Raw genomic sequence first — 11,249 nt, 5'->3', positions numbered from 1 at the left:
TAAATTTTAAGCAACCCAGAAAATTGTACAGAAAAGCAGAAAATACTGCTTTTTTGTACACCCTACGACTTAATATCCTAGCGATATTAAGTCAGAGGAACCAAAAAAAAATCTGCCCGCCAGTCAGCAGGTTAGAAAAATGGACACTCAATTTTACTGGCATCTGTTTTCCTAACCCGTGGCTGTCAGCGGGTTCAGAAACTGACGCCAGTAAAATAGAGCGTCGGTTATCGGGGCCTGCTGACAGCCACCTCTTCGCTAATAAGGAGGTGCTAGGGACATGCTATTGTCCCTAGCCCTCCTTATTAGCGTGACACCTCATTTAAATAGAGAATCGCGCGCCCAGCAGAGGTGCCTGGGTGCACGTCGAGAGAGCAGGCGCTCAACATGAGGCCCGGCTCTCCCGCATTTTTTACAGTATTGGCTTGATTCCGTTCCAGTTTGACATTTAACATGCATTAATATGTTAATGAACCTTAGTAAATGGGCTCTTAATGATTCATTCGCAGAAGTATTTGGAAGTGCAAGTCCATGGGTACTGGGTTCAATCTAGTCTTTATGACATTGATCTTGCCTATGCCTAAACTAGGAGAGAAGTGATCTTAACAATTATTTGAGAGGTTACCAAGAAAGGGTTGAGATGTTGATAGGAAGATGATATATTTTCTAATATTGATGATAAATAGCTTGACATATACAGTAGCTTTGAAGGCAATTATGGACTGCCTGAGGGCTCTAATGGGGATCTAACTTGAAAAGTACTGTTATGTGTGGAAAATAGGTAAGTACTGTACACAAGCTAACCTAACAAACCTGGATTTCAGACAGAAAATTTGAAAAATATTTCTGCTTTTTCATGAAATCTGGGTAAATATACCCATCTCTTTGCTGGTGCCAGTAATTGGGGCATGCTCAGAAGGCATCCTGTGCTCCTTGTCTAGATGTACCTGATGTCCTCATACAAGCTGTATACTTTGAGGGATATTGATTGGTGTAGATATACTAATGAAAGTGAGAAATATTTTAATGATAGGAGAGCAGGCACAAGGCTTGAAAGTCACATAAACAGCAATTATAGGAAAGAGGTCAGATGCTCACGACCTATGGAATCCTATTTTTTAAATCAAACTCTGAATATTTTTATACAACTCTGACCTTGAACATCTCTGTAAATACTTTTTCATCCCCAGATGAATTTTGCAACATTACAGCAAATCCAGGAGAAGAGGTGATACGATTATTCCACAGTAGAGTTCTGTTATAAATACAATCACACACACATACATACACACACGTTCTAAACACATGGTAATATACATAAGAAGGGGGTAAATGAAGACAAATTGAAAATGTATGAGCAGTACTGCTAATTAATAGGATTGATGCTATGATAATTGGTGCTGCTGCTCACAGATTTCCAACTTGTGCTAATTTAACCCAAATGTGTGTATAAGTCATGGAATTAGATCTACTGATTCTTCAAGAGGCTTACCTTTTCACATAGTAACATAGTAGATGACAGAAAAAGAGCATTTGGCCCATCCAGTCTGCCCAGTTATTTCTGTGCCATTGCAAGAATATATCCCAGATGCCAGCCATAGAGTGTGATGGCTTGGAAGATATTTTTTCCTTATTCAGGACAGTTTTTATCATCCTCCATTTTGTATTTTACTGTCTTAGACAGATGAGCATACAAAATCCCCTACTTAGTTCACACCCAGCACCACTCTTTTCCTATGCCTAATTACACAGCTTTGTGATAATGTAAATGGCTACCAATACCAGAATGACCTTTGTTAAACATCTGCCCCTAGGTCTCCTGCATAGCCTGCCAGACCGACCCAGCTGTAAGGTTGCCTGCATTTCAGCTAGAATTTATAACACTTCATAGTAACAATTTTTCTATTCATTCTGGCAGCCCCAACAATTATTGTTGAACTGTTTGAGCATGGCAGTCACCCTGGGGAACATAAAATAGCAGACTTGCTACACTTTAGTTTGTCAATTTGTCCTATTACATCTTGCAGTTGGGGAGTGGGGTCCGCTTCTGTCTTGAGGAAGGGGGCGTTATTGGCTTTAACTCGGTATGGTAGACCTGTAGTGAATAGCTGTCTTGGCAGTGAGTTGACCACGTGCTAGGATTATGTGCTACCTCTCCTCTTATTAGTTCTGCATATGATGTCAGAAGTTCTAGTTGCTGGAGCAAGACTGTTCTCAGCATCATAAGACAGAACTGGCAGTCATACAGTGAGATATTGTTCAACAAGTAACTCAACAATAACAGTTTTAAACATTCAAAAAATCTTTACAGCTACAATCATCTTATAACAAGGCTTCAAGAGATGTTGACAATCGTTTAAGGGCATAGTCGCCCAGTTTCCATTGGCTTAATTACGGAGTTAAATATTTCTTAAGGCTGGGAGCAATGCTAAGAACAAATACAATTATTCAAAGGGTTTATTGAGTCCAAATTTCCTTGGTTTAATAGCAGTATTTAAACATTTAAGGATGGAAGTAAGGCTAAAGACAAAGACACTCATTGAAGGGGTTTATTAGTCTAGCTCTCCTTGGGTTAATTACTTTGTTAACCAGATAGAGGAAAACACAGCTGGTTTTCAGTTACTACTTTCAGTTTCCTGTGGTTAAATTTAAGTCTCCTAATTAGTCTATATCAACTCCATATTTTCACAGAGCCCCTAAAGGATCTTATAAACTATGCAAGAGTCAGCATTTCTTGGGAGATCAGGAAACATAGTTAATACCTAATTGGTTATGGTTACAGGAAGCCAGTGAAGATCAGACAACACTGGTGTAATAGTGTTCTCAAATTGAAAGACCTGATAGGTGAGCCGCAGTGTTTTGTAGCAGCTGCACCTACCTAAGAATAGTAAGAGATAATCCTACTTGACAATAACAGTTGTAATCCTTTCTGTATCCTAGGCATAGTTCTACAAGCAAATAATCTTAATTTCCACTCTGCAAGCAGGAACACAGTCTCTAAGACAGTGCTAATAGTTTAACTTCCTACTCATTCAATATAGGTGAAGCTTCCTGCCGTAGGATTTCAATGCACAGACTGGCTAACAGAGCCGGTGCTAGCTTTTTTGCTGCCCTGTATGAACAATTACTGTGCTTCCCCCGTTCATTCATTCTCTGTCCTGGGCCCACCAAAAAAACACCCAGCTCCCTTCAGTGATACAAACTTTAAAAACTAACACCATCCCCCCTCCCCAAACTCTTGGCTGGTGCAAGGGTATTAGATGCCCTAGGCGAACCTTACAGCCTTTACAATGCCCCCCATTCCATTACACACACAGTTGAAAAGTTATGCATTTATATTTTACATGATAAATACCAAAGTACAGTATTCTGAGGTAAAAATATGACTTGCATTATATAATATGGGCATCCAGGACTCATTCGCTCATCACCTCCCATCCGTTTCAAATAAACCACAAGACAAGGTGCTGGGTAAAACAAGGCCGCAGCTTTAATCACAAATGACCCGAGCCCCATGTATACAACAAATACAAATTAAGTAAACAAGTTTGTACAGATCCGGATTTCAGCCTTTCCACTCCCACCAACCTATCCGCCTCTTTCCGGCAGGATAGCCATTACCAGCCGCTCGGCTCGATGTCAGGCCCTACACACCAGGCACCGACCCCATCCGCCAATCTGCAAGGAGCCAGCCTGTGTGGACCCCCTACATCATCCTGCAGGGAGTCTGGCCAAGCGGCCCCCGCCTCTCTCCAGCAAGGGGCCACTCCCTGACAACAGCTTCAGTTGTCAACCATCATTTTCATATCTGAAATCCGTTCTGACATAACCATACTATAAACCTTTATGGCTCGGGCCACGCGCCCCCAAAACTGCGACAAATTCCCATCCGCACAAATTACAACGTAAAGTCAATACAAATAGGGTGGGTGGGAGGGTAACAACTGTCGCGCCTGACTTGTCTCGCCGCCGCGCGAACCCCGGACTGCCCCCCCCTTTCATTGTCCCCACTGATGAATTCAATTTGAAAATCCCACAGCCAATTAAAACGTTCCCTCCGCACTGCCTCTCTTCCCCCCATAACTCTCTACCAATCCCTGACTGCCACGATCCCCTCGCTCTCTAAACCATCCTGATTCCTTTCGTCTCCCCCCCCCCGCCTCCTCCTCAGCCGCCTAATTGATGAGCGCGCCTGGGCCCACATTACAATAACCTTGCGGACACTAGGTCCACTCGGTTTTTCATAATATGGGCATCCAGGACTCATTCGCTCATCACCTCCCATCCGTTTCAAATAAACCACAAGACAAGGTGCTGGGTAAAACAAGGCCGCAGCTTTAATCACAAATGACCCGAGCCCCATGTATACAACAAATACAAATTAAGTAAACAAGTTTGTACAGATCCGGATTTCAGCCTTTCCACTCCCACCAACCTATCCGCCTCTTTCCGGCAGGATAGCCATTACCAGCCGCTCGGCTCGATGTCAGGCCCTACACACCAGGCACCGACCCCATCCGCCAATCTGCAAGGAGCCAGCCTGTGTGGACCCCCTACATCATCCTGCAGGGAGTCTGGCCAAGCGGCCCCCGCCTCTCTCCAGCAAGGGGCCACTCCCTGACAACAGCTTCAGTTGTCAACCATCATTTTCATATCTGAAATCCGTTCTGACATAACCATACTATAAACCTTTATGGCTCGGGCCACGCGCCACAGGCACGGACATCCAATGTCCAGTGACCCCCAAAGATGCGGACTGCTTTATTTGGGAAACAATGCCTCCAGCACCTCCTGAATGTCGTTCAGAAACAGGTCCGTCCCCAAAAAGGACAAATGAATCCCATCGTTCCGAAATAGACCCCCCAATTTGCCCCAAGACCATTCATGCCGTATATGTCGCCCCCCCAAACGCTCCAGCCAAGAGCCAATCTGCTGGTTTGCTTTGGACCTGCTTCTGCGCCACATAACATTATCCACCAGTGCCGGCCGGACAATTATATCCGACCAACACAGAATGGTGGTAGGCATAAGTATCGACACCGCCATTAAATCTTTCCGCACTATGTTGATAAAATGCCTACCAACCATTCGACCCCAATCATTGCCCCCTAGATGAATCACCAACACACGAGGTGCACAGAGCCGCTTGCATATTTTTTGTACATACGGGAGTAACTCATCCCATAGCATGCCTCGACGCCCTAACCAACGAACCCCAACCCCTCTGTTATGCAAGTCCAAGTGGGAACCATAAGGCCGACCACAGGCATGTCTGTGTGCCCAATGAATAAAGGAGTGTCCGATGATCCACACCTCCATGTCCTTAGACCCCGCACCTGAAAAGAAACAAATGTTAGACACTATTCATTCACGCCCCGCCCCCGGGCGAATGTAACCAATGTACGCACCCGACCGCCATCGGCCAATCCTCTGAATGACTCCACCCGGTAGACCTGCGCTAGCTGCTGACGTAGCTGCCCCAATCCGGAACGAATGCGTTCCAAACCGTTGTTCATTTAAACCAATGACCGCCAATGCCCGCCGCAACACCATCTCAAATTGATACCTGGTTAACGGGCTCCCTGACGCATGAATCAAGAACTGGGCATCTCCATCCTGACGCAACCGGCAATAATGCACTGCATTAGCGACAGGACACGTTAACAAACCCGGCACTCCAACCAATACAACCGACAAACCCCGTCCCCCTTGATCCGTTTTAGACCGAGGAATGCCCAAAACCACCGACCTATTAGTCACGACTACATTCGCAGCCAGCAAACCTGGGTAATCCCTACGACCTGCAGCTCTTGTCACTAGCTCGCTAATGCGCAATGCACCAAAAAATGCCCACACAAAAGCCAGACGAAACAATGCCGTTTCAAACCGTGATGCACACACCGACTCCAACGCCCCCCACAGCTGCAACAATATGTCATGCGTGATCGGCAAACGCTGATGCCGACTCTGCACAACTCCTCTGGACCAACCCGCCAATAACCGCCGCACAATAAATCGTCCAGACGGAAAGCCCCACCCATGCGCCCTCATCAGAAAAGAGAACCCCGCTAACTGTCTACCTACCGCCGCCCTCGAGCACCCGGCACCTCTGGCGCACTCAATGAACCGGACCAACGCTCCATCCGAAATTGGCCCTCCTCCCCAACCTTTGGACCACAAGAAAGCCGCCACTTTGCGCGCCCCACCCAGATAACCTGTCCAAGTGGACGGAGCTAGTGAAGCTCGCAGCATGTTCCAAGATTCAGGGTACCAAATCTCCAAAGGGAAGATGGGACCGGTTCTCCACAAACTTTCGCCTCCGGAGCCAGTTCTCAAAAAACTTCCCACTTGAAACGAGAAAGAGAGTCAGCCACACCGTTAGACACACCCGGTACATGTCTGGCCCATAGAGTCACATTTAAAGACATGCAGCGTAAAATCAATTCCCGCAATAACTCTGAAACGCGAATACACCTCGCTGCCCTCTTATTAATGACCTCGACCACCCCCATATTGTCACACCAAAACACGACTCTCTTACCTCGTAACTGAGAACCCCAAATATGCATTGCCACCACAATGGGAAACAATTCCAGGAAGGTAATATTTTTAGTGATCCCCGATGCTATCCACTCCTTCGGCCACCGGTCTGCACACCAGGACCCCTGGAAGTAAGCTCCAAAACCCAGCGATCCCGCTGCATCCGTAAACAATTCCAATTCGTGATTTGACAACGGATCAGTTTGCCAAAACGCCACCCCATTAAAGTTCTGCAAAAAATCCTTCCAAATGCACAAATCCTCCCGCATGGCTTTCGAAACACGAACATGATGGAAAGACCTCTTAAGTCCGGTCGTAGCATACGACAGTCTCCGCAAAAATACTCTACCCATAGGAATAACCCTGCACGCAAAATTCAGACTTCCCACTATGGATTGCAATTCACGCAAGGTTAACTTAGTTCGCCCCATCGCATCCCGTATCAATTCTCGTAATCGTTCTACCTTATCTGCCGGCAGACGAGACACCCTGGCCTCGGAATCCAATTCGATGCCCAAGAAGGTCATTCTTGTACAAGGACCTTCCGACTTACTAGCCGAAAGAGGTATGCCAAAAGACTTGGATACTTTCTGAAAACTAGCCACCAATTGCTCACACTCACCGGAGCCCGCTGCTCCCACAAATAGGAAATCGTCTAAATAATGCACTAATTTAGCCGACTTCGCTCGCTGTCGAACTACCCAATGCACAAAAGAACTAAAAGCTTCGAAATAAGCACATGCTATAGAACAACCCATAGGCATGCACTTATCGAAATAAAAGGCGCCCTCAAAACGGAACCCCAATAAATGAAAACTGTCCGGATGCACCGGTAGCAACCGAAAGGCCGCCTCAATGTCGGCCTTAGCCATCAGCGCTCCCGGACCACAGCTGCGCACCAAACGAACCGCTGAATCAAATGACGCGTACCGAACTGTACACAGCGCTCTTGGAATTCCGTCATTCACCGAACGCCCCTCCGGAAAGGACAAATTATGGATTAAACGAAATTTTCCCATTTCTTTCTTGGGGATCACCGCCAACGGAGACAGTACCAAATCTGACAGGGGGCACTCCTTGAACGGACCAGCGACCCTACCCAAATCAATCTCCTCCTGCAATTTAGCCCGTACCACCCCCATCAAACGCCGTACCGACGGACAATTACCTCCCCCCCCCAATCTTGCCCACCCCTTCAAAAGGAATACTGAAACCAACAGAAAAACCCATCAACAGTAGCTCAGCCACAGGCCTCCTGGGATATAATTGTAACCAAGGTCGCATAGCTGAGACCCTGACCGGCGTAAAGGCCCGATCAAACTCCAGGTTTTCCTTGCGCTTTGGAACCAGGGGCAGAGGTTGAACCTTCCCCTTGTCGTTTAAGACACCTGGACACTGGATGCGCCGCTCCACAATTGGAACAAGCGTGTCGGAATTTACAGTCGGGGAAATTGCAATTGGAGCGATTAAATCTCCAACACACGTCACTCCTTCCTGACACACTTTTTCCAGATCCTCCACCGGGGACCTCCTTCCGAAAGGGCCGCCCCAATCCGCTACTCAAACCAGCTCCCTGTCCTGTACCACTCAATGGCGCCTTGGATGCCATTTGTGTCAACCATAAACCCACGTCTTGGGTGCCCCAAGACATGAATTTATTTTCCTCCATCCTATCACGGAAACGTTCATCATAATTTAACCACGACCATCCGTCGTAGGTTTTACTGGCTGCCAAGATGGCATCTGCGTAAGCCAACAATGGACCATACTGCGCCGGGTCCTTGCGTCCCACAACGCTCGCCAAACGAAGAAACGCCCTCATCCAATTATGGATGTTGCGCGCTACCTTCTGCTGCGCTCCTGGAAAACGTTCATTCTTTCCGCGCTTCTTCTTCCCCTTACGCTTCCCCCGCCTGCCCTCCAACAATTGGAAGATATCAATGAAACGCCTATGCCTAATTCGCTTCCGCAAGGATTTTGGGACCTCCTCCCACAATTCGGTTAAAGCCACCAGCGCTGGGGCACCATGCGCTGCTACTCCTCCAGACACACCACCTGGGTACACTACACCCCCTGCCGTCGAACTAGACGACGAGGACGCCGACGAGGAGGAGGACGATGAGGAATCCGAGGAACTTGATCTATCCCGTCTCTTCCGTTTTTTAGACTTACCCTTCTTACTTGCCTCCCCTCGCACTTCCGCCCCTCCCTCCTTGTCTTCACTCGTCTGCTGATTAACACCACTATCAATCCCTCCCCGCCGAATCCAGCCCCCCCCCTTGCTCGCCTCTTATCTTCTGCGAAGCTACTCCCTGATTTGGTCGCGGAAAAATCACGAACTCACCTGGCGGGTCTGCAGCCAACACCGCCGTTCTATCATCCACTGCTCGCTCCCGAATCCCCGTCTGGTCCGCTACAGGCGCCACATTTCGCCACTCTTCCTGTCGCGACGGCCCAGGAACCGCCGCCTCTTCCACCTCACGCAGCGCCTGAGAAGACACCACAGCCAGGGAGGGAACAGGCCCCACAACAGGTACAAGATCCTCATCTCTCTCCCCTGCAATCTCTTCCATCCCCCAATCACCACCAGCTAACATGTCCTCTTCCGCTCTGCCTCTGTCCCCCCTGATACCACATTGCCACCAAACATCATCTGCCAACCCAGAAGGGGAAAATTGGTGCCCAGGAACTCTAGGCATAACCCCAGCCGCTCCCAGTCTCCCAACTCTCCCCACTCTCCGAATCCCCCCGCGCTCACCACGGTAACCCCTAACCCCAGCTGCTCTGCCTCTACCCCCCCTTCTTGACATAGGCACGCGGGCCACCAGCCCCCCCCTTGCGCCAATATCCGAAACCGGTCTTTTCCTAGATCCTATCCCTTGTCCACGAAGCCTCCCGGAGCTCACGCCATTCCGACCCCCTGCTCGCTTCTCTCTGCCACCCCGTCCCCCAAATGCGACCGCTCCAGGCTCCCTGGCTGAACTAGCCAAAATTCCAGCACTGCGCCCAGGAGCCCCTACCGCTCTAATCCCCGCTCTCATACCCGATCCGCTGTCAGCCCGCCGCGCTCCCCGCCTCGGCACCGCAGGCAGGTCACACGCCAGCTCCATCGACCCAGCCCTGCGATTTAGATCCCCTCGCACACTGCCCCGCCCCCTCCAAATTCGTACCGCCCTACTCCTACCTGCCTCAGACCGTCCCTCCGGCACCATCAACGGCCTCACGACACGCGGCCCAGCCTCGCTTCCCAGAACCCCGCCCCCCGCGGCGATCCTCCGATCCCTCTCAAAATCGTCCCCCTCCGGCTCGCCAACAGATCTCACCCGCACTGGGCTGCCTCTCCCCTCAGCCTCCTCCTCCGATCCAGCAGTTGGTAACCAGGCCGCCTCCTCCGAATCGACCAGCCAGGACAAGTCCTCCACTTCCCCGTCAGCCATCTTAACAACGACTTTCGCACCCGCGCCACCACCAACCCGGAAAGCAGCAAGGCAAGACAAACGCAACCGCCTCAAAATTAACAACTGTCGCGCCTGACTTGTCTCGCCGCCGCGCGAACCCCGGACTGCCCCCCCCTTTCATTGTCCCCACTGATGAATTCAATTTGAAAATCCCACAGCCAATTAAAACGTTCCCTCCGCACTGCCTCTCTTCCCCCCATAACTCTCTACCAATCCCTGACTGCCACGATCCCCTCGCTCTCTAAACCATCCTGATTCCTTTCGTCTCTCCCCCCCCCCCCCCCCCCCCCCCCCCGCCTCCTCCTCAGCCGCCTAATTGATGAGCGCGCCTGGGCCCACATTACAATAACCTTGCGGACACTAGGTCCACTCGGTTTTTTCATTTACAGGCACTGCTGTGATGCCAACTAGAAAGCCCTGCAAAAAAGACATATGGAACGCATATGGTATTAGGCCTATTGTGATGGGGCTTGACTCTCTGAAAGTCCAAATACACTAATACACTACCTATTAGAAAAATGCCTCACCTCAGTCACAGATGCAGATCATCAACAGACCCTCATCAAATACAGAATAGAGCAACCATAAAGCAGAAATACAAACGCACAGATAAAACTTGAACTGGAAGCTGCAAGAAGTCAGACTCTCTAAGCAGTGCAACAATGAAAAAACAGAACCATCACCATTCCTCAAACAGACAATAAAATCAATAACATCCTCAATACAATTTGATCTCTGTTATTGATTTGTTCAAAAAATATACATTTGAGGTTTTAAAAATACCTGCTGAAGTTACACCTACCATTGCTAAAGCTTATATAACAAAATCTTGTTTTGAATTTGACAGATCATGCTCAAGAACCAGATTTGGATTTGACCCAATTCCTAGAATCTTCAATGGACGTGGTTATATCTAAGCATGGGACTCTTTATGTCTTTTCCCAAGACAGAGATCTGGTTTTAAGATCCTTTTTCCGCTATACATAGTCTTCCTTTTTTGTCCAGCAAGCCTGGAAATATCCAGATATTACATGCTCCACTCAAGAACATCGTAAAAAATTTCTTTCCATGTGTTCAGAGGTCTTGGCACTTGGTGCAAAATTTATTTTGAGATTTCCTTGTCAATGTGTTATCACTCACTTTGGATCTAAATATGTATATTTTGACCCTATTCATCTTCGTAATTTGGATACTCATCCCCCAACTAACTCTGCTTAGTTTCAATTTAGTCGGAAGTTTATAGATTCAAGC

The 11,249-nt window shown here is 48.3% G+C and overlaps 1 protein-coding gene across 1 annotated transcript; it reads right to left on the bottom strand.

Annotated features, from left to right (window-relative positions):
- Window positions 1-4,232: 4,232 nt before the first annotated feature.
- Window positions 4,233-9,256, bottom strand: LOC115090367. The gene is made up of 2 exons (XM_029599350.1): window positions 8,885-9,256; window positions 4,233-5,336 (listed from the first exon to the last, which is right to left on the bottom strand). Exons 1-2 carry the CDS (start codon window positions 9,237-9,239, stop codon window positions 4,762-4,764), a joined length of 930 nt encoding a protein of 309 aa, XP_029455210.1. The 5' UTR covers window positions 9,240-9,256; the 3' UTR covers window positions 4,233-4,761.
- Window positions 9,257-11,249: the final 1,993 nt, after the last annotated feature.

Source organism: Rhinatrema bivittatum, chromosome 1 (assembly GCF_901001135.1).
Source record: "Rhinatrema bivittatum chromosome 1, aRhiBiv1.1, whole genome shotgun sequence".
Taxonomy (NCBI): domain Eukaryota; kingdom Metazoa; phylum Chordata; class Amphibia; order Gymnophiona; family Rhinatrematidae; genus Rhinatrema; species Rhinatrema bivittatum.
This window is presented reverse-complemented; position numbering and strand designations above follow the sequence as displayed.

Coding starts and splice junctions, on each gene's coding strand:
- LOC115090367 (XM_029599350.1), bottom strand. CDS start 9,239: ATGCCTAGAGTTCCTGGGCACCAATTTTCCCCTTCTGGGTTGGCAGAT. Junction 5,337..8,884: donor GTTGGCTGCAGACCCGCCAG/GTGAGTTCGTGA, acceptor GTTTCTTTTCAG/GTGCGGGGTCTAAGGACATG.